Source organism: Paroedura picta, chromosome 15 (assembly GCF_049243985.1).
Source record: "Paroedura picta isolate Pp20150507F chromosome 15, Ppicta_v3.0, whole genome shotgun sequence".
Classification (NCBI taxonomy): domain Eukaryota; kingdom Metazoa; phylum Chordata; class Lepidosauria; order Squamata; family Gekkonidae; genus Paroedura; species Paroedura picta.
Genome location: NC_135383.1, coordinates 1,597,478 through 1,620,322, shown reverse-complemented (window position 1 = coordinate 1,620,322; position 22,845 = coordinate 1,597,478). Strand labels below are relative to the sequence as shown.

Genomic DNA, 22,845 nt, shown 5'->3' with positions numbered 1-22,845 from the left:
ACAACCATCAGATGCATTTTCATTATCCCGTTCTCTCCAAACAGCTCTGAGAAGCACAGATAGTCATCATCTCCACCCCACACCCCCATTTCACCATTGACATCCCTGTGGTGTAAGTGAGACCTAAAACTGCCCTGAGAGCTTCCTGGCGGAGCTGAGTCTCATTCTGTCCAGTAGGTGTGTAACATTTGCCCACCTGTGGCAGGTAAACCCCTGCCCTCTGCCCCAGTCTCTTGCCCTTGAGAAACTGAGGAGCAGGAGAGAGGAAAAAAAACGGACACCTTAGTGACACTCTAGGAATGCCGCCACATCTCTGGGGTCTTTACCATAGAGATTAAGGGAAATTCCTAGAATGTCACCTAGACATGATCAGCTCCTCCCCAAATTGCACCATCCCTAGATGCTACTCTCAATTCTGGCAAGCCTTCTCTCCAGACCAAATCTGGCCCTCTAACTAATACTCTACGTTGGTTTTATAGTTATAAGAAGCATCCATGAACTCTTGTAAGTGTTGGACCAGCTATGGCAGGGGTAGTCAAACTGCGGCCCTCCAGATGTCCATGGACTACAATTCCCAGGAGCCCCTGCCAGCGTTCGCTGGCAGGGGCTCCTGGGAATTGTAGTCCATGGACATCTGGAGGGCCGCAGTTTGACTATCCCTGAGCTATGGGCTCCAGCAAGGTTTCACCCCCTACCAAATGTCCCCTTTGCCGGCAAAGGCAATGGCTGTTGGGCTTCCAGTCTAACTGCTGCTTCCGCTTTTTTCTTCCCCGCCGATGTAGCCCGAAGGATGGATGCTGAGGACGACCCCTTGTTGCAGGACATGTCGCTGAGCGAGGAAGAGGAGGTGGCTTTGGGGCCGCGCAAAAGAGCCGAAGGGCCCCGGCTTTGTGGGAAATGCCAGTGGAGCGCCAGGCCACAGACCCCGACCCCCGCCGTGCTGACCTCCAGCTTCTGGGACGTGGTGGGCTGGATCTTCACCAACCCGTACTCTGCCAGTCTCATCCTGTTCTTGGGATGCGCCATTCCCGCCACCCTGGCCATAGTGATGTTCCTGCACTACCCGGCCTTGGACATCGATATTTCCTACAATGCCTTTGAGATTCGCAACCACGAGTCCTCCCGGCGCTTTGACGCGCTCGCCTTGGCCCTGAAGTCCCAGTTCGGCTCCTGGGGCCGCAACCGCCGGGACCTGGCCGACTTCACCTCGGAGACCCTGCAGAGGCTGCTCTTTGAGCAACTGCAGCATCTCCACTTGAACACCACGCCACTGGGCGCGGCCAGGCGGAAACGCAGCACGGATGGGGAGCAGACTAGTCCCTCCCCCCAGGACCCGCCCAGCCCGGCCAACCTCACTTCCCGCCAGCCACGGAACGCCCCTCCCCGCTGGGAATACTCCAACGCTGTCGTGAGCACCAACACCCAAGCCCATGCTCACTGGCGCATCGAGCTCATTTTCCTGGCGCGGGGAGACGCCGAGAACAATATCTTCACTTCTGAGCGCTTGGTCACCATCCACGAGATCGAGCGCAAGATCATGGACCACCCTCATTTCCGAGAGTTCTGCTGGAAGCCCCACGAGGTCCTCAAAGACCTGCCTCTGGGTTCCTACTCCTATTGCTCCCCGCCTAGTTCTCTCATGTCCTATTTCTTCCCCACCGAGAGAGGGGGGAAGATCTACTATGACGGCCTCGGACAGGACCTCGCGGACATCCGAGGTGAGTCTTGGGGGAATTGGAGGGGGGGGTCCCCACCCCTTCTGAGCCTGGGGGCACCTTTGGAGTCCTGAGGCAGTGCGGTGGGTGTGGCCGCAAAATGGCCGCCGCAGGGAGCCAAGCCAGGCGCAAAATGGCTGCCCCTGCTTGCCTTCGGTCGCACAGTGAAGAATCTTGTGCTGTGGCAGCATGTTAAGGCCATGTTTTGAAAAATCTGCACAGTCGATCAAATGTCCAGTGGACAATCAGAAGCTCTCCTGGGTCCGGAGCTGATTTTCCCTGCCTTCCTCCAGGTTCGCTGGAGCTGGCCATGACTCACCCCGAGTTCTACTGGTACGTGGATGAAGGGCTGTCGGCCGACAACATGCGAAGCTCCCTCTTGCGCAGCGAGATCCTCTTTGGGGCTCCTTTGCCCAGCTACTACTCCGTGGAAGATCGGTGGGAGGAGCAGCGCAGGAAGTTCCAGAGTTTCGTGGTCACTTACGTGGCCTTGCTGGCCAAACAGTCCACCAGGTGAGCGGGGGAGACCGTGGGGACCTGCAGAACTTGTGCACCCGGGAGCGGGAAGAAGCCGGGCTTCAGGCTGTTCTGCTCACGGAGGAGGCGGGTGGGCCAAACTCGCCGTGAAGGGTCCCCTTCTGCCTCTCTCCCACCGCAGGGTTTTATTGTCTCCCTGACTTCAATTATCTCGGATTCCGTTTGCAGGGAGCCTCAATCTGCCTGCACCCGCTGGATTATTACTCTTTTGTGCGCTAATATAATAAGCGCTGATTAATATTCCAGGCGGAATTGCTGGTTTCGGGAGCAGCAGATCGATAGCTGTCTCCCAAGTTCCCCCAGTAAGGCAGGGGAATAAGAAGCATTTTTTTCTCCACCTGAGCTGTCACCTCCTTGAGAATCATCCAGCTGGTCTCAGAAGGAGCAGCTGCTGCATTTTTGGGGTGGTTTTGGAGGAGTTTTCTTCTTGGGCTAAGGGTGGCACAGGGGTTGAAGTTCACGGGTGTCCTTGGAGGTATCCCACCATGGGGCTGGCTTGTCCCAACAGATGGGAAATTAGACTAGCTTTCCAAAATGATTTATTTTAGGATTGCCAATTCTGGGCTGGTCTTTTCCACCAAGACTTTGAAGGCCCAGCCTAGCCTCATCCCATCGGATCTGGGAAGCTAAGCACCTTCAGGCCTGGTTAGAATTTGGATGGGAGATGACCACGGAAGTCCAGGGTGGCCGCCCAGAGGCAGGCAGCAGCAAACCATCTCTTGCTTTGTGGCCCCCATGGGGTGGTCACACTGTTGCTCTCCAGATGTCCGTGGACTACAACTCCCATGAGCCCCTGCTGGCATTGACTTCTCCTCCTCTGTCTCCCCAGCAAAGTTCAGGTGCTTTACGGAGGGACGGACCTGTTTGACTACGAAGTGCGGAAGACGTTCAACAACGACATGATGCTGGCCTTCATCAGCAGCAGCTGCATCGCCGTCTTGGTCTACGTCCTGGCGTCTTGCTCAGGTCAGCCGGCAGGGGAATTGGAGTTACGGCCTGACCTCCCTTGCTGGGGCTGATGGCCGGGTATGGTCAGCCAACCAATTCTTAGGACTCTGTTTGTCGATCCCTCCCCTGACTTATTCTGGCCCAAAATCAAGCACATTTTGTATGTGGTCTCGGGTCACGGAGGAGACCGGATTCTTGCAAGTCGGCTGGCTGGGTTCTGCTTGGGAGAAACAGAGCTGCACATATATATTTCCTTGCATCAGAATATTCCTGTAAACAAAATCCAACGTCTGTGCGTAATAGCATGATATAAAAGAATTCTCAGCAAGCGCCATCAGGCCCTGATATCCACGCAATAAGCAGAGAGCCTCTAAGCACTCTTGGTAATCAGGCCTGGGATATCTGGGTGTGTTTCTGCTCTTAGGGGGCTCTTTTGCTCATGCGCTTCTGACCACCTGTCTGTCTTTTCTCTCTCCCCCCCCCCCCCCCACAGTGTTCCTGTCTTTCTTTGGGATTGCCAGCATAGGGCTGAGCTGTTTGGTGGCCCTCTTTCTTTACCACGTCGTGTTTGGAATTCAGTACCTGGGAATCTTGAACGGAGTGGCTGCTTTCGTGGTCGTGGGGATAGGTAAGCCGCCTGTGGCTTGTGCGTGCCTGCCCTAGAAGGCTGCATCTCCCCCGGTCACCAACACTGTGTTTGTGGGCTCTTTGGGAGCAGGGCCCCCTTGATTGCTGCTGGACAGTTCCTCATTCTCCTTTTCCTCCGTTAGGTAGTGATTCATTCCCCCCCTCCTGTTCCGCGTGTGTTTTCCTCCCTCTAATGGTCAATTCGATGTTACGTCCCTTTATGTCTGGAATATCTCTCCAGAGATTTAAACTGCAGATTTTTATGATGGACATAAAACAATGTAACATTTAATCAGCCACTAGATGGAGCCAAATATCTGTGGAATGGGGGGGGGGGAGTGAAACACCAAGAACAAACAAGCCAGGAAAACGAGGATTCAGAAAAGTCATGCTGTGGTTAGAATGCTCAATTATAGAGGCCTGGGTTCAGATCTTACCGGCATACTCACTGGATGACTGTGGGCTCCTCACTCTCCTTCAGCCTGGCCTACCTCATTGGGTTGTTTGAGGATGTAGCCAGGCAGGAAGGAGCTATGCAGGCTCCTTTGAGCTCCTCTGAAGAAGTCTGGGATTAAAAACAGGAGGACGGGCTGTTTCTCAGCAGCAGAGCTCCTGTTTGGCATGCAGAAGGCCCCAGGTTCGATCCCCAGCATCTCCAATTAAAGGATCTCCGGCAGCAGACCTCTGGGAACCACCATTCTCTGCTTGTGATTCCAGAGCGCTGCCTTCACAGTGCAGAGATCGATGGCGCGTTTGCGCTTTCTGTAGATATTTATATTTTTGGCTTCTGAAACTTGCTAGAGTATCGTGTACCCTCAGCCTCCAGGGGGAGATGGGATTTAAGATCTCTCCCTGGTTCTTGACGGGGCAATCCCTGGTCTTCCGCGTTTAAGTCACAGTATAAAAAAATGCGCTGATGTTCCCTGACTGCTGATGTTCAGATCCTTTTGCTGTTTTATCACAGCCATAGCTGCGGCTCTGCTGCTGGACTCCCAGGCTGACAAGTCAATTTTAAATCTCCTGCTCTGAATTCCGAGTGTTGCCTCCGAGTTCTCCCGGCAGGACTTTTGATCTGTGCCATCTAGCCGTTTATTTTGCAGAGCAGACAAGGTCTGGCTTAGATCTCGCAGCCCGGATTCCACGGAGCTTTTATGAAGGGCCGGGAGCTGAGCTTTGCTGCAGTGGGGCGGCGGGGGGGCGGGGGACAATGTGAAATGCTCTCTGCTCCTGTGCTGGGAAATCGATGGAAACCTGACCAGGGTTGCAAAGTCTTCCGCTTTGGCCAAGGGAGCTCAGCCCTCCGGAGAGCTTGGGCCGCCGGTAAACCACAAGGCCTGATTCTCAGCTGAGCAGGGCACATTTTCAGTTAGAAGTTCGACGTGGGATTGGGGACAGCATCCTAAAACTGGAAGGGGGAACAATAAACCACACTGAAAGGGAGCAAGGGAAGCCGCTGTGTCCAGGAAGCTGCTTTCTGCAGAGACAGACTCTCAATTTAGCCAACGCCGTCTGGTCTCTTCTAAGCAGCCCCTGCAGTTTTCCAAGGTCTCCAGCAGAGAAAGGTGTTTTATGTTTTAACTGGGGAAGCTGAGGACTGGGTTCCTTTTATACTGGGACTCCTTCAGGAAGTGAAAAGTGGACAGCTTTTTGAGATCCAGTGTGGGGCATGGTTTAGAGCAGCAGACGTTTGACTCACCATGCGTCATCTGCATGTGGCCAGCAAGGTGACTTTGAGCCAGTTTTCTTAGAGCTGTTCTCACAGAGCAGTTCTGTCAGAGCTCTCTCAGCCCCACCTACCTCAGAGGGCATCTGCTGTGGGGAGAGGAAGGGACAGGTGTTTGTAAGCTGCTTTGGGCCTCCTTTGAGTAGTGAAAAGCAGGGTACAAAGCTCTTCTTTGTGCTCAGTCCCAAGAGAAGGACTAGTGAGGTGACTGCCTCAGTGGCTTCTAAGTGTTTTCTGACACACACACCCACACACACACACACACACACACAGCCTGCCGACGTTTCCTTTTGGCTCACTCCAGGTGTGGACGACGTCTTCGTCTTCATAAACACCTACCGGCAGGCCACCCACTTGAAGGACCTCCAGCTGCGGATGATCCACACCGTCCAGACGGCTGGCAAGGCCACCTTCTTCACCTCCCTGACCACCTCTGCGGCCTACGCGGCCAACATTTTCTCTCAGGTGCGTTGCCAACCTCCAGGGGGCACCTGGGACTCTCTCTTTTCAAGCGCTTTTCCATCTAGATCAGGGGTAGTCAAACTGCGGCCCTCCAGATGTCCATGGACTACAATTCCCAGAAGCCCCTGCTTGTGCTTCGCTGGCAGGGGCTTCTGGGAATTGTGGTCCATGGACATCTGGAGGGCCGCAGTTTGACTACCCCTGATCTAGATTCTTGTTTCCAAGTTCAGGAATTCTGGCACTGAAGTTCTGCAGAGTTGCCGGCATTTCAGGCTTGGTGTCCGTTGCGGCCTCAAGGGGTGACTCCGTCCTTGATTGACAGTGGGGGCGGTGCCAGATTCCCCTTCCCGAGGTTTCTCCTCTCTCTCCCACGCAAAATAGACTTTGCAGTGTGGCTTTTACTTTCAGCACATTTCCCCGGTTCCTTCTGCCTACCCTTCCCTGTTAGCATTCGGTGAATTTTAAATCAATTGTTTGTGTTAGCTGTGTGTTAATGGATCAATGCAAATTGGCCAGACGAAGAAGGCTTTGGAAAAAAAAATGCTTATTGCCTATTGGCCAGCAGCCATTTCCCATCTCCCCCCAAGGCCTCCGTCTAGGTGGAGCCCTGCCCATGGCTCTGTCCCTGGAAAGACCCTGGGCCATGATCCCAGATTGCCCCCTGCTCTCTCTGCAGATCCCGGCTGTGCATGACTTCGGCCTCTTCATGTCCCTCATCGTCTCCTGCTGCTGGGTGGCCGTCCTCTTCACCATGCCAGCCGCTCTGGGCATCTGGTCGCAGTACCTGTCCCCCCTGGAGGACGCCTGCCAGGCCAGGTGAGGCTCTCTTGCAAACAGTGGACGAACTGTCTTGAACTATCTGAAGAAGTGTGTGACTCACAGAATCTTAGCGTTGGAAGGGGGTCATCTAGTCCAGCCTCCTGCAGAATGCAGGGAATTCACAGCTACCTGCCCACCCACACTGACCCCAATTCCATGCCCAGACGATACCCCCCCCAAAAAAAACAGAATCCCTGGAAGAAATTCTCTTCCCAACCCCAAAGTGGTGATCAGCAATTCCTGCAGCTCTCCTGGTGTATCAGGAAAGGGTCACAGGAGCCAATCTCAGGCTCAGTCCCTTCTGCCCCCCCCCCCCCCGCTCACCACCTCCCCAAGTTCACAGAATCCGCAAGGGACGTGCCTCCCCTGCCGCAGATTTTGTCAGTCGTTCCGGTGCTCCTGGACTCTCTCTTCTGCTGACAGACTAAGAAGGCTGCCTGTGTCGCTCTGTCGCCCTGTTAGTCCTGCAGTGAACGCCGTCTGTGGCCAGACTCCTAGAATATCTTTGGGATGCTCCTTTGCCAAGTATTAATGTGCCAGTCTTGCAGTTTGCCCAGGGCCTCGCTTTCTTTTGTCGTCGCCGCTCTGTAATTGTTATTGATATTTATACTGTGGTTTTATTGTCCGGCTCAAGACCTCCCGTCAAAGGAGCTCGTGGTTAATAACGGGGAAGAACGGCTCCCCATTCAAACGCCTTCTCTCCTTCATCCTAATTGTGATCCGCCCTTTGAGTAGCACAGTAGCTCATTGAGTGAGCACAGAGGTCCTCTGAGCAAAGCTGGTTCTGGCCCATGGGGGGGGGGGGGAGTGAGTTCTCATGGGGGGAGGCAGGAGCTTCCAGTGATTCCCCCCCCCCCTCCTTTTGCATGTTGTCCAAGATTAGACACTGGAAATGACAGCCATACTAGGAAAAGTTGACCGCAACAGGCAGAGAGGAGACCCCAACAGGAGATAGTTTCACTTGCTCAAGGAAACCATGGCCCTCAGTTGGCAGGCTGTGACGACAGGACACTTTGGAGGCCGTGAATTCAGAGGGTCTTGATCAGTCAGAAATGACCTGCGTATACAAGACTAGATTGTTTTGGAATGCGCAAGAAGGGGGGGCAAGGCTCATCTGGGCACATGGCCGCGGGCTGCGACCCTTGGCGTGCCTGCAGCTCTCCTGGTGCATCAGCAAAGGAAATTGCTCCTCCGTCTCACACACCTGATGCCCGTCTCCGTCAAGGGCTGCCGACGGTCAGGTGGCCGCTTTTGTCAGCCGAGCGGAGACGCAGCTGTTAGGGAGGGCCGGTGGCTTTCAGAGGCTCTGCTTGGCAAACCGTCCCTTCCTCTCTGCAGCTGTGGCCAGAAGTGCACGAAGGAGGACGCCTTGCCCATCTCGGACAGCCTGTTCATCTCCTCGGAGGCTGCCGGCGGGCCCAGCCCAGGGACTCTGCCTTACCTGGATGACGATATCCCTTTGCTGAACGTGGAGGAGGAGCCAAGTAAGCGCTTCACGCCAAAGAGTCAGGGGGAGCTGGCCTGCAGGAGGAGCGCGATGTTGAGGCCAGCAAAAGTCTCAGGCTCGAAGCTTCCTGCCATCACAGCTCCAGGGAACGGAAATCCTTGTTGGTCCCTCCAGTGTTACTGGGCTCATCTCTCAAAGAGGGATGCTCTCCCCCCCCCCCTTAACAGCCACTGGGAAGATCGGCAGGTGCCCTTGCTGTTCGGGTAGTGAAGTCTTGGAAGGCTTGAGGGGGTGGAAAGAGGAGAAGGGGAAGGGTCTACGATAGCAGGGTCAGGACTCCAGAGGGCCAAGGGACACACGCTGCATAGGGGCTGGATCTCACAAGCTTGCTTGGTGCTGGAGTCTTAGAGGGGGAGGTTCAGAGTCCTTAGCAGGGATTGCTCCTCTGGAGAGCCTCGTGTCTCCCCCCCCCACCAAGCAGAGGTCAGGGCCTTCCAGCCAACAGCTGGAGGGGTTTGAAATGTGACTGCAGCCCCCAGAGCCATTTCTGGGCTCTCCCTGCACTGCATGGCAATGCATGTAAATGGCTCAATGCCGCCCTTCCTGGAATAATGTGGGACAGGAGAGCAGTTTTGCCACAGGGCCCCTCGAGGATCCTGGGCAGGGGAAATAGCTGTGGAAGTGCCCGTGTGGGCCCGCGCATGCACGAATAAAGGCAGCGGCATAGTGCTTAATCCGGAGTGGCTGAACTGAGATGAGGGGCCCAGGCAAGTCCCAAAGTGAGGCAGTGGGGAATATTCCAAATTGATGAAGAGCATTTTAAGAACGCGTGAACCTCAGAAGAGCCCTGCTGGGTTAGGCCAGGGGAGGGTCTCTCCAGCCCAGCCTCCCATCTCTCACAGGGGCCAGCCAGTTCTTCTGGAGGGCAGAAAGACCAAGACTTTTCCCTGATGTTGCCTCCTGGCTAAGTAAAGTATATATTAGTACTATAACCCAAGGCTTACAGCATAGCCTCAATAAGATATCAACACCTGCATGGCCTCTAGTTGGGGGGAGGGAAGAACCCGTGACTCAGCCAAATGGTCCCCCCCAAGATTAATCCACCCCTAGGGATGGGGGGGGGGAAACGATTTTTAGCTGATGCAGGTTGATATATTTTTAACATGTTTGAAATGGCTCGGTATTTAATGTATTATTGATGTTAATGATGTGAGCTGCTATGGGCAGGTATATCCCAGGAGAGGCGGTATATAAACATCCATAAATATCTAATATGTAACTATAAATAAAAAATAAGCAAGCTGAAACATTTGAGCATCCTTTCCCCCAAAAAATTATAGCAGTGGTGGGGGTAGACGTTATTTTTTTAGTAGATATTATTTTTAAAATGTTCAGGGGGGGAGAATCTGTAATTGATGTTGATATTGGCTCATTCTGCACGCGTTGGCTAATGCACTTTAGACGCAGATTTTCCCGTTTCAGGGAAATTCGCCTGCAGAATCCCCTTGTGGGGCGTTTTGGAACGCCCCTTGGTCTGCTCTCCTCTGCGTTCCGCGGTCTTGACTTAGTCCTCTCTTCCTCTTTTGTAGTCAGTCTGGAAATAGGGGACGTTCCCTTGGTCTCCGTACTTCCAGAGAGCCTGCAGGTACCTGCGAAGAAGGGCAGCCAGGGACACCTGATCGCTCACCTGCAAGAGCTCCTCCAGCGCTGGGTGCTCTGGTCGGCCGTGAAGAGCAGATGGCTGGTGGTTGGTAAGTGGGGAGGCGTGTTTAGAACCTGGACCCCAGAGAGCACCCTGGGTCTGGCCTAGGAATGCAGGGTGGCTTAGACTGTTTCTTCCTCTCTGGGAAACCCAAAACTGTTGCTCAACCCCGCCATCCCTGTGAATCAGGCCCCCAGCTTACGCTATCGCACTTATCATCTAGAACAGGGGTAGTCAAACTGCGGCCCTCCTGATGTCCATGGACTACAATTCCCAGGAGCCCCTGCCAGCGAATGCTGGCAGGGGCTCCTGGGAATTGTAGTCCATGGACATCTGGAGGGCCGCAGTTTGACTACCCCTGATCTAGAATAAAACTTTGCGCGGTCAGCTGTATCGTGGGGCCTGCCAAAAGGGCTAGATTTATGATGCAAATTCAAGCATCCAATAATAAGAAACAAAGGAAGATATTCCCCATGAAACCGGAGACCTCGACCTTAGGAAATTGCATTCTAATCGGGCTATAGATCCACTCGGGATGTAGGGGAGAGGCAGTTTAAAAATTGAGTAATATAATAATAATAATTGTGTAAAATCTTATTTGCCTGGACATGTATTAGATTTTAATTGCTAAAAAAAAAACAATTACACGCACCTGATTAGAATCGTAGAGTGGAAAAGGGCCACGCAGGCCATCTAGTCCCACCCCCTGCTGAATGCAGGATCAGCCTCAAGCATCTAGGATGCCTCTGTCCAGCCCCTGCTTCAAGACGGCCAGTGAGGGGAGCTCCCCACCTCCTGAGGAAGCCCATTGCTTGGCTGAACTAGACTGACTGTCCCTTTCCCCCCCCCTGCCTCTTCCTCCAGGGCTGTTCTTGGGCATTCTCATCCTCTCCGTCTTCTTCGCCAGCCGACTCCACCCGGCAAGCCGTGCCCCTCTCCTCTTCCGGCCTGACACCAACATCCAGGTGCTGCTGGACCTCAAGTACAACCTGAGTGCGGAAGGCATCTCCTGCGTCACCTGTTCCGGTGAGGTCTGCCAGCCCGACAGGCAGCGGCAGGAAACTGCCGGACGCTGGTGGTGGACGCTGTGGCTTTGTTTCCTCTGTTGGGGCCACCTCGGGATAGCTGCTTCGCGTCAGAGGGTGGGGAGAAAAGCGGTGCTGAACTCTTGTCTGTCCCACGCCCCCCTTCTTCCCTGACTAACCTTGTGTGACAGGCTTGTTTCAGGAAAAACCCCACAATCTCCAGAATAACATCCGCACCTCTTTGGAGAAGAAGAAACGGGGCTCGGGGCTGGCCTGGGGCGCTCGTGGGAGCGTAGCAGCCGACGGGGCTTTGCAGGGTGAGTGTGGGAGCATGATCTCCTCGACCCTTCCTCCCTCTCCAGCCCCCCAGGCCCCTAGGCTGGCCCACCCCACACTTTGGCAGAAAGGAATACAACAATTATTAGCACAGATTGAGGGGGGGAGGCTCCAGTGAACGGACCACCTTGGCCAGGCTTGCTCAAAGGGCCCCTGGGGGCTTCTTCACTGCAGTGGCCTTTGCCCCCGGGTGACTTCCCTTCCCGTCTTCTCCAGACCCCCAGGGAACCGTCTATATCTTCAAAGCCAAAAGCAAAGGCCGGCCGGCCGTCTACCGCTTCTCCCTCAACGCCAGCGTCCCGGCGCCTTGGCAGACGGTGTCCCCCGGAGACGGGGAGGTCCCCTCTTTCCAGGTGGGTCGCAGGGGCCGTCTCTCGGGGCTGAGACACCTGAGGGGGAGGCGGGCGCTGTTCTCTTGGGGATGCAGGGCCAAGACAGGCGGGAAGGGGTGGAAGAGGGGAGCCAGCTGGGAGCCTCTGCATTCCCAGCACCTCTCTGCGGGGTCCGTATGCCAACTTGGGCGTATTCCTCGCTCACCCGGCATAATGCAGGCATCCAGAATGAGGACAGATCTGTGCTCTCCACAATGTCCCTTTTTGCCTAAAGGAAGGAGCCTCTTTCTAGATAGAGTTGCCAGATTTGGGGAGGGAACTACCTGGAGCGTTTGGGGGTGGAGCCGGGAGTTGGCAGGTTTTGCAATGGGAAGGAAATCTAATGCTAGGGAGTCCCCCCCCTCCAAAGCAGCCGTTTTCTCCAGGGGAACTGATCTCTGTCCCTTGCAGACGAGATGTGGAACCGGGGAATGCCCAGGTCCCCCTCGGGACTGGCACCTAGGGGTGAGCGCTTCGGCGTGGAAAGGAGGGGTGGTGGCAGAGTGCCAGGCGGCAACCACACACGGGCGCAGAGTTCTGCCACCTGTGTGTGGCCTCCACCCATCCTCTCCGAGCCGAATCGCACGCCCCTATGAACTGCTCCCCACGGTTTGCTTTCTCGTTCTGGCCGGCTCGGCTGCAGCCCTGTCAGGGCAGGGAATTGCGATGCTAACCTGTTTTGTGCCGCCCCTCCAGCCTCCGGACAAGTGTAGTGAAGTGTTGTGTTTTCATTAATCCACTGCTTAGGTGTATAAAGTTCCTTACGGGAACTTCAGCAAGAGGCTGACCGCTTGTATGTCCACAGTAGGGCATCTCCAGCAGACGGGCCCCAAGAAGTGGATGGTGACCTCCTTGTCCTGCGACGCCAAGCGGGGGTGGAAATCTGACTTCAGCTTCTACGTGGCTGCACAGGAGCAGCAGCGGACGCGGTAACTCGGCCCGCTTGGGGGCAGGGCTCTCGGTAAACCCCCGGGAGCCTCGGCCGTAGGTGTCCGGCCCCTCGGTCACTGGTTGATTTTTCCCACAGGGGCTGAAGGCAGATTAGAAGGGTGCACACTCAGAAAAGCGTCTGCCTTGAGTAGACCTACGAGCTCTCATTTTGGGTAGAAGCTTTCCAGTGTATGAATGGTATCTGATGAAGTGGACATGCACACAAAAGCTTCTACCCAGAATCAGACTTTTGGGGCTTTCAAGGGACCACTGGACTCTGTTGCTTCAGAAAAAGAGCTGGTTTTTATACCCCGCTTTTCACTAACCTAAGAAGTCTCAATGCGGCTTACAATCACCTTCCCTTCCTCTCCCCACAACAAACACCCTGCTTGGAGACTCCTTTGGGTAGTGAAAAGAGGGTACAGAAACCGACTCTTCTTCTTCTTCTTGATCTTGGCGCAATTCACGGCCTGATGTCACTGGCCTAACCTGTCCAAATAGTTCTTAAATGGGCTTAAATGGGTGTCGGAAGTCTTTCCACGGCCAGACCTGTAGCCGCCCCACGGAACTTCAGCCCCCAAGCCTTGTTGGTTGGTTTAGAATATTTGTATTCTCCTTTTCTCCTGGATGGAGATCCAGAGAGGCTAACAATACATGGAGAGAACGAGACCATTTTGGACAAGAAAGAGAGGGCCGGCTTCTGCCCGCCAAGCAGGTCTTCCGTCTCTGCGGACTAATCTTCCGCCAGCTCTAGGCCTCTGACCCCCAGGCTAAGAGCCAAAGGCCGGGAGCCTCCAGCATGCCTGGACCAGGAAAATTGGCACACAGAGAGCAGAAGAAAAACAGAGAGAGAGTTCACCAGCTGATAACCAGCAGGGTCAGCAGCAAGGATAGCTTTTGGAACTTCAGTTCGCATCAGCTGAATCTGATATAAATCTATAAAGGTGCACTTTGGTTCCTTATTTGGGCTGTTGTTTTTTGTGTGTGATTAAGGCCCATGTGTTGGACCACTGATCCATGCCACTAATAAGTAGCTGTTTTGGGGCACACCGATTCTCCTGTACTTTATGATCCCCATTTTGCACAGGGGGCTAAGCATTGATCTTCCGTGGCTTCTGGGAACAGGACATCAACTTTGTTTTAACTTTTGTGACTTCAAGAGCTCTGTGAGAAGTTGAAATTCAGAGCAGAGACTTTTCCCGAGATGGATTTACTGTACTGGGAAAAGCTTTCCCTGCTACTCTGTTGTACAAAGAACAGAGCCAGTGAAACCTGGATGTCGGTGGGGAGATGGAGATGCTGGGATCAGGCTGGAGCACCCCCAGGGCCCACAGGACTGGCACTTTGGCTCATTCGTAATTCTCCTTCCTTCCTTCCAGGAAGCTGTATTTTGCGCAGTCCCACAAGCCCCCGTATCACAGCCGGGTGTGCATGATGCCGCCTGGCTGCCTCCTGAGTTCCAGCCCGGACGGACCTAACAAAGGATTCTTGTTCGTCCCCAGCGAGAAAGGTGAGCGGCAGGAGGCGTCTCAGGCAGCTTCCAGTCTGGCTTCCCACCCCCTGCGGCCGTGAGAGGTTTGGAAACTTCCCCAAGACGTGCTTAACGTTCTCTCCTTGTGAGGAATGCTCCACAGAAATAGACAGGCTTTCACCCCCTCCTATCGGCTTCGCTCCAGTTTCCTCTCTTTCCCCTCCGCAGCCTCCCCCAAAGCCAAGCTGTCCGTCACGTCTGGATTCAACCCTTGTGGGGGTTCCGGCTGCGGGAAACCAGCGGTGCGTCCACTGGTGGACACGGGAGCCATGGTGTTTGTGGTGTTCGGAATATTGGGAGTGAACCGCACCCGGCACATGGACAACCACGTCATCGGGGATATGGTACACAGGTCTTCTTGCCGGGACGGGGAGGGAGGGGGCTGGGCAAAGCCTTCAATCCCCTTCCCTGGCCACCCTCCCCTGGGCGGAAGGGTCTTGTCTCACGTGGTTCTCTCCTGTTGCTTTGGTCTCCTTGTGAAAGGGCAGCGTCATCTACGATGAGGGATTCGACCTCTTCAAAGAGATAGGCGGCTTGTGCCGGATGTGCAAGGCCATCGCGGGGAATGCCGAGTTGGTCAAGCGAGGAGGCGCCCAGTGCCTGCCCTCCGGTACTTATGCTTCGGTTTACCTGCCGCCCCTCTCGGATGGGGCATCTCGGGAGGACTCCGGGACAAGCCTGCCATTGGGGAGCCATTGTGGCGGGAGGGGTGTGGGGCCGCTCTGGTGTTCCGAGTTGCGTGGGGAAAAAGGCCGCCTGTCTCGTTCCAGGTTACAGCATCTCCTCCGTCCTTCAGAGGCTCCACCCAGAGTGCAAGAACCTCCCTGAGCCAAACCTTCTTCCCGGCCAGCTCTCCCACGGGGCGGTGGGCGTTAAAGATGGGAAAGTGCAATGGATTTCCATGGCCTTCGAGTCGGTGAGGGTCCCCCCCCCACCTTGCTTCCGTTGCCCACCTCTTGGGCCGTGAAGCAGGGAGGGCTTCCGTATCCTTTCTGAAAGGAGCAGGGTCTCGGGAGAGCCAGCGTGGTGTTAGAGCAGGGGTCGTCAAACTGCGGCCCTCCAGATGTCCATGGACTACAATTCCCAGGAGCCCCCCTGCCAGCATTTGCTGGCAGGGGCTCCTGGGAATTGTAGTCCATGGACATCTGGAGGGCCGCAGTTTGACTACCCCTGTGTTAGAGTTAAGGGCAGCAGCCTCTAATAGGGAGAGCCAGTTTGGGTCTGACTGTGCAGACAGTGGACCTGTTTCCTGTGTTGTGGGGGAGTCCCCGTGGTGGCGGTGGAAGCATTTGGGGAACCACTCTGGTCTCAGACCCCCCCCCCCAGCCACTGTGATCGAGTCAAGGGCAGCTGAGAGGGCCTGAAGCAATTCCAGGGCTTGGCATGTAGGGGGGGGGGAGTCCCCCCACCTGCTTTTTTATGCATAATAATGTCAGGCAGGATCTACCTAGGGCAGAAAGAGAGAAGAGAGGAAAAGACCCAAGAAGGGGGTGTCGGTGTGTGTGAATCACCTGTCCAGGTTTCCGCTCCAGCCCTCTTCCTCTTTGGCTTCCAGACCACCTACAAGGGGAAATCTTCCTTCCAGACCTACTCGGACTATCTCAAGTGGGAATCTTTCCTGCAAGACCAGCTGCGTCTCTTTCCCGAAGGCTCAGCCTTGCGCCGGGGCTTCCAGACCTGCGAACACTGGAAGCAGATCTTCATGGAGATCATAGGCAGGCGGTCTTCTGTTCCCCCTCCCCCGGCTGGTCAAACCCTGCCTGCGTTGTAACTCTTGGGTACCTGGTTGGGCTACCCTTCCCCTGTCCAGTAAGAATTACCCTGCCGGAGGAGCAGTTGGAGATGGGGAGGAGCACGTCTCACTCTTTGCCCCCCTCCCCGCCAGGTGTGCAGAGCGCTTTGTACGGGCTCATCCTCTCTCTGGCGATCTGCGTGGCTGCCGTGGCCATCTTCACCACCCACGTCCTGCTCCTGCTTCCTGTTTTGCTCACTATTTTAGGTAGGGAAGACAGAGCTCTGCCTGTATGAGTCTGGCCGGCCGTGGGAAAGCCGCTCTGATAGTGGGGGAATCACAGGCCCAACGTGGCACAGAGTAACCAAGAGTCTTGCACATCCGGACTTTTGGGGATGAGAATCCAGACAAGGGGGTGTCGTTTCCATGTAGACCTGGATCTGCAGCTTGTATTTTAGGGGAACGATGACCCAGTTCTCTCCCTCCCTGCAGGAGTCGTGTGCCTCGTAGTGACCATCATGTACTGGTCCGGTTGGGAGATGGGGGCGGTGGAAGCCATCTCCCTCTCCATCCTCGTTGGCTCCTCGGTCGACTACTGCGTCCACCTGGTGGAAGGCTACCTTCTGGCAGGGGAGAACCTGCCACTTCACCTGGCGGAGGTGAGCCAGGGGATCTTGGCCTTGCCAAAAGAGCCCAGGGAGCGGAGAGAGCTCGGACCCAGCAGTAGAACCCAACATGGTCCCTTCTCTTGGGGATCTTTCTCAGGTTGCTCCCCTGAAATGGGGTTCCAAAGGGATCTAGACTAAGCTGGTTCATTTGGTTCTGATGTGCTGGCTTTTTTGGGGTGGGGAAGTTTTCTGTCCCGGGGGAGGGAAAGCATACAACCCCCCTGCCCCCCCTTAAAAAAAACAGGAAAATCTTCTTACCCCTGGGTTCTGCTGGCCAGAACGTGTTCCATCCCCCACTTCTCTGAATGTTTAGGGGGAAAGATTACACTGGGCCTGTGCAGAGAAGTGGAGACCCATCAGGCAGCAGGTGGCCAGGGGTCTCTGAAGGCTTCTCCTGAGCAAGACTCTGGTCCGGCCAGCCTGAGCTCAGCCAAAACACACTTCCGACTTGGGTCTCCTTTGCTAGTTCCAATCCGGCTCCACCAAACCTGCCCTCGCTTCCCTAGTAGCCACCAGCCATCCGTGTTCCTCAAAGTAGCCCCTTCTAGCCAACGTAGAAATCCCAAAGTCTTGTAGTAGATTTATAAATAAATCTGCAGCTGGGTGTTTGTGTGCGGACAGCAGAACAGGCTGCGATCCGTTACGCTCCAGCGCTTTACAGGCTGCTGCAAAATGCATGTTGTGTCTTCTGTATGTGTCTAAAGATACAGATGCATGGCTCACCAGAGGCTTAGGATCTCTCCCAGTGGTGATTCCTCCGCTTAGCTTTGTAGGCAGCTGGTCCGCTTGCTGGCCACGCCTGGACTCCTGTCCTCTTCCTCGCAGGACCCCGGCTCCATTCGCCAGTGGCGCACCATCGAAGCGGTCCGCCACGTGGGGGTGGCCATCGTCTCCAGCGCCGTCACCACCGTCATTGCCACCGTCCCGCTCTTCTTCTGCATCATCGCCCCTTTCGCCAAGTTCGGCAAGATCGTGGCCCTCAACACGGGCGTCTCCATCGCCTACACCCTGACTGTGAGCACGGCGCTGCTGAGCCTCATGGGACCCGCGTCCTTCACGCGCTCCCGGACTTCCTTCCTCAAGGCCCTGGCGGGGGTGCTGGTGGCCGCGGGGGCAGGCCTCGGCCTCGGCCTGGGGCTGCTGAGGAGCGGAGTCAGGATCCCCCTCCCCAGCGGGACGGTCCTATAGTTCTAGCCCCCCCCCACACACACACACACAGAGACACACACAGACACAGCCTCTTCCGACCTCCTCTTCCTTCCCCCTTTTTCTGATCCGGGGCGTGGCAGGAGGAACCCTGGGAGACGTTAGAAGGTGGGAGGGCACCAGGAGGAACCTCGGATCCACTGGAACCCCCTCTTCTGGGTCTTCTTTCCCTCTCTCCATTTCCCAGCGACCCGTTTTGTGCCCATGATGGCCCCCCCCTTCCCAGCTCCATGAGGGAGGATCTGGAGAAGGTCGCGGAGAAGACCCCTTGATCTGAGGGGCTTCTTGCCTCAGGCTCCCCCTTCCCTTTTTCTCTCTCTCTCTCCCGGGCATTGGAATCTCCATGGGGGAAGCACACTGGTCCCGGCTTTCCCTCTGGGCAGGAGTGGGGCAAGAGGGGCGGGGGAGGGGGATTTGGGTCAAACGGCTTGTTGCTGAGTTGTTCCGCGGTTGGATCCTGCTTCCCCTCCCCCGATGCCTCATTTTAGCTTCACAAAACAGCCAGGAGGTTTGGAATGAGAGCAGGATGCTGGAGGGGGGGGCACTTCCCTCCATGATGCTTCCCTGATGACTTCACACCTCCTCTCCTTGGGTGTCAAGACAAGAAAGGCGCAGGGGAGGGTCTGCCGGCCCCCCCCCCCGTCTCTGTGTAGCAGGCCTGGACTCCCGGGGTCCGAATGCAAATCAGGGCTGGCCCTGCTTGTCTCCTGAGATCTGACAGGCAAAGGCTAGTCAAGGCCATCCAGGGTCAAAGTATCCCTTTAGACCAGGGGTGGTCAAACTGTGGCCCTCCAGATGTCCATGGACTACAATTCCCATGAGCCACTGCCAGCATTTGCCATGGCATGAGTGTTTTCTTTGACTTTCAGATTAGGTTACTAGTCCCCATGATAAAAGGATGTTGAATCTCTGCAGGGAATCCACCCTTGGTCACAGGAAGCCGTTGGCTGGTTCCTGTTCCGATTCCTCATGGCCCAGGGATGTAGTTGGGGCTCTGTCTTCTGCTGAGGTCTATATTTCCGTTTCTCTTCCACCAGACCCAATGGGCCCTTCCTTCCGCCCCCCGGAACAGATGGTTCCTATTAAGCTCCAAATGAAATTGAAAACCAGCTCCATTAGCAAGTACATTTGAAGCCCCACCGATCCCATCATACTCTTGAGACTGGGGTATAATTCATTGTCTGTGTTGATATGTGCCACAGCTGTTCTCCTGGCAGGGAAAAGGCAGGGGGAGGGGTCTGCTTTTTAAACATTACTCGGGGGGGGGATCCAGTATCAGTGCTCAGGTCTTCCTGTGGGCGGCCCAAGCTGAGAATCCATTTGGGGCTAGGTCTGTCACCAAACGGGCGGAGGGGTGAGCATGCATGCGTTGCAGCCCTCGTGGCATGGCCGTTGCCACACATCCCACGGCCACTGAGCCCCCGTTGTACGGCACAGGCAGTCCCACGGGGGATGGAACTAGGGATGCCAGCCTAGGAGGACCTCTGTGTAATGACGACACAAGTCAATCAAAATTGACCCCGTGCAGAAAAACTGCATTGCAACGCAGCAATTCTGCAAAACTGTTACGGAACCGCAGGCACACTGCCGGAAATTCCAAACCCGAATGAGGAATCGGAAAAGCTTGCATCTCGCTGGTGCCTGCTTCCTCAGTGGGCCCCGACCAAAACTGCTTTACTGTGCAGGGGCCCAACGGCCTATAGAAAACACGGGAAGTCAGATCTTGCAGAAACGGCAGTTCCTTCTCCTTGACCTCACTCCAGGCTGCCCTCAGCTGGCATTTGTAGGCAGACTGGCTCTGGCCATAGGGCAGGGTGGGGGCCAGACTGTGGCTCTCCAGATGTCCATGGCCTACAATTATCATGGGCCCCCTGGGAGAGCCACAGTCAGCCCCCCCCCCCTGCCGCCCTATAGCTTCTCTCCAGCCATGGGGCCAAGACTTAACCATCCTAGTTGCTGATGGGGAAGGTGTGGGGTCGGATTCCCACCCCGCTGCTTGGAATGGGGGAGGTTTTGTCTCCCACCCCCCTCCTGGCAAACCCTCGTCTTGCTTTCCGCCATTCGCACAGCGTAATTTGTTTGCCTTGGGTTTTCCTTACAGGAGAAGCTGCTTCTCCCGGGAAGGTAATAAAGCGGCCGTTATTTACCACCGCGAGTGGCATAAATCCTCCCCAGCACTCCAGTGGCAGAGCGGCCGCTGATTGATTTAGAGACAAACCGGGCACACTGGGGAGGGGGGGAGGGAGGGGGGCGTCTCCTTGTTCCTTCTGTAAATCATCCTTGCCTCGGAGAGCGCTCAGGCCCTCCCTGTGCCAGCCACACCTCCTCACCTCCTGAATTTTTATTTGCATTGCGTTGTTGTAAAGTCACAGCCAACACAGCAGCCCTGGGGGGGGGGGTTTGAGGTGGATTGCGATGGCCTGCCTCTAAGTAACAACTCTGGACTTCCTTGGTTGTCTCCCCCCCCCAAAAAAAAAAGGACTAACCAGGGCCGACCCTGCATAGTTTCCAAGATTTGACAAGAATTCCAGAGGGCAAATTCCACATGGCCCTGGGTGTTCGATTCATGTTGAATGTCAGCTCAAAGCCAGCACCCCACAGGGAGGAGGTCGGTACGGATCAGGGCCCTAGGCTGGAATAGGGGAGGCCAGAAGACGCCCTCAGACGTTCCTTGTCCTTTGCTGCTGGCTGCTTTGTCGGGGCCCTTCCTGCTGCCCCAGCTGTGGGTTCGGCTTTCCTTCTACTCCAGCCGTAGGCCGTTAATGTGCTGCGTGCCGTGTCGGAGGCCATTGATGCGTGCCTTGAACTGGGGGGATTCAGCGCAAGGGAAACAAAGACTCAGCAGCTCATTTTGTGCAAGGAAAAAGCAAGAACGCCCGGGGGGGTTCTGAGTTGCAATACTGAGACGACGAAATGCAGACCCATCCCTTGCAGGAAAAGAGGGGGGATCCCTGCTTCTCCCTGATCATATACAGGCCCCCCCCCACCTTTTTACATTTCCAGAACTCTGTGGGCCGTGTCCACGTGTGGTAAGAAAGACTTAATTTTAAAACTGCATTCAGGGGCCGCGTACTGAATTTCCAACCGGGGTCCATATTTTCCTGTTCCTCTGCATCTTCCCCCGTCTCCGGGATTATGCTCATGTGGGTGTGACCAGCCTCATGCAAAAGCACTTGGTCCTTTCGGGGTCTCCCCACAAACACGGCTGCCTACGCTAACGGGGCCCCAAGGGCGGCCACAGGGGTGCTGGGGAGAACGGACAGGGCAGAAGACCCACTGGCTGCAACCCTGAGTGTTATGGCAAGGATGGCGAGGGGGGGGGGACACATTTCCGCTCCCTGGGTGGGGGTTGGAGCAGTGGGGTTACTCGGAAAGGTCACTTAGCACAATTTTCTCCCGTGATGCATCACGTTCCGGCTGCCTTCCCTCCACCCTTCCTGCCCTCCCCCTCCCTCCTGCTTCCCTACATCCCCAGAGTTTCGGGTTTGTTTTGGAGATTGTTGTAAATAAAAGATTTTGACATTCACCTTTTAGGGGCTCGTTTGTTTCCTTTCTCTCTGCCAGTTGGCTAAATAATTCCTCCCGCTGCTTTTGCCTGCACAGGTCCGCGATCCTTGAAGCAGTCAAGACAGGCACCCGGGGAAAGCCAAGGAGGACCCAACCCCTTCTGGTTGCCCTGAGGGGCTCGATCAGGCATCCCCAAAATGGTGCCCGTGGGCATTATTGCACCTGTGGATGCCTTTCCTAACGCCCACCAAGTGTTTGGGAAACACTTTCGCCAGCAGCTGACCCCCTGCAGCAGGGGTAGTCAAACTGTGGGCCTCCAGATGTCCATGGACTACAATTCCCATGAGCCCCTGCCAGCAAATACTGGCAGGGGTTCATGGGAATTGTAGTCCATGGACATCTGGAGGGCCACAGTTTGACTACCCCTGCCCTAGAGGGTCGATTTTATTCTCACTCCTTCCTGGTGTATTTACTGCTTCTCTTCCCTGCATCTGGGCTTCTGCCGTGGAGCGTGAGCCCTTTTGTGCCTGGAAGTACCTCTTGTGGCAGCCCCTGACTGACTCCACCCACCCTCTTTGGGATCATTTTTAAGTCCCTGTGCTCCTCTTTGGGACCGTGAGGTTCTCCCATCAGTTGTAACAAGCCCCAGGGAAGAGTTGGGGTCTCTGAGTCTCTTGCTGATGGCCTTGGAGAGGGCTTCTGCCCAGGCCCAGGATGCTGAGTGCACGTTCCCAGCAGCTGGGGATGCAGCGCCCCCTCCTCCCGCCCTGGCAGAGAGACCCTCCCCACGGCACCCCTCAGAATGAGTCAGCATCTCCGATTTCTCCTCCCAGGCTGCTCTGAACAGGGAGTTTTACCTCTGCTTCCCACTTGTGCACATCTGACCCTCAATTCCTCAGTTCTGCGCTGCCTTCTGCTTCCTCGCGCTGAATCGGTCCCCGTCAAATGGATGCCTTTGCTTCAGAGTCCGTCAACATATCAGCGTGAGACATACAGATGACGCACAGAAGCCCACCGTCTTCCGCTGTGCCTCCGAGCCACACGACAGGCGCACAGGAGACAAACTGCAGTGAGAAAGCAGCGAACAAATCTGTTGACGGCATTCTTCAAAAGAAGCACCAGAGGGGTGTCTGCTGGTCCCTCGGAAGCACGGAGCCAGTCCCTTTTGATGGTCGGCCCCGTCGGTGGAGAGAAGGAAGGATTCTTTTTTTAAAAAAAGAATGCTGAAATATATAAATCGAAGCCCAGGTGCCTTTTGAGGTGAGCAACCCTAAATTACGTAGTCCTCTTAGTGGTAGGAGCTCCCTGTCCTTGCCAGGTGGGACCTTTTGGACTGCCACAGTAAGTGAGGAGGAAGAGTTTTATACCCCACTTTTCTCTACCCTGAAGAGTCTTGTCGCATCTTACAGTCACCTTCCTTTCCTCTTACCACTACAGGCCCCCTGTGAGTTTGGCGAGGCGGAGAGAGCTCTTGGAGTTCTGAGACTCACACACCAGTTCTCCAGCAGCTCTTAACCACTGCCCCACACTGGCTCTCATGGTGAGATCACTTCTGCCAC

The 22,845-nt window shown here is 55.4% G+C and overlaps 1 protein-coding gene across 3 annotated transcripts in view; it reads left to right on the top strand.

Annotated features, from left to right (window-relative positions):
• The window catches only part of DISP3 (dispatched RND transporter family member 3), a 34,857-nt gene extending 13,552 nt beyond the window's left edge, over positions 1-21,305 (top strand). For 2 of the 3 annotated variants that reach the window (XM_077311703.1, XM_077311704.1), the window contains exons 2-21: positions 783-1,718; positions 2,009-2,228; positions 3,082-3,218; positions 3,694-3,828; positions 5,855-6,015; positions 6,689-6,828; positions 8,170-8,315; positions 9,868-10,029; positions 10,845-11,006; positions 11,197-11,322; positions 11,558-11,694; positions 12,460-12,641; positions 14,022-14,152; positions 14,342-14,517; positions 14,657-14,783; positions 14,944-15,089; positions 15,729-15,888; positions 16,059-16,172; positions 16,398-16,564; positions 17,399-21,305. In XM_077311703.1, the coding sequence (XP_077167818.1) occupies positions 791-1,718; positions 2,009-2,228; positions 3,082-3,218; positions 3,694-3,828; positions 5,855-6,015; positions 6,689-6,828; positions 8,170-8,315; positions 9,868-10,029; positions 10,845-11,006; positions 11,197-11,322; positions 11,558-11,694; positions 12,460-12,641; positions 14,022-14,152; positions 14,342-14,517; positions 14,657-14,783; positions 14,944-15,089; positions 15,729-15,888; positions 16,059-16,172; positions 16,398-16,564; positions 17,399-17,761 (4,020 nt within the window). In that variant the 5' untranslated portion in view covers positions 783-790 and the 3' untranslated portion in view covers positions 17,762-21,305. The remainder of the gene's footprint in view (positions 1-782; positions 1,719-2,008; positions 2,229-3,081; positions 3,219-3,693; positions 3,829-5,854; positions 6,016-6,688; positions 6,829-8,169; positions 8,316-9,867; positions 10,030-10,844; positions 11,007-11,196; positions 11,323-11,557; positions 11,695-12,459; positions 12,642-14,021; positions 14,153-14,341; positions 14,518-14,656; positions 14,784-14,943; positions 15,090-15,728; positions 15,889-16,058; positions 16,173-16,397; positions 16,565-17,398) is intronic. The other variant, XM_077311705.1, reaches the window with a different exon arrangement.
• Positions 21,306-22,845: the final 1,540 nt, after the last annotated feature.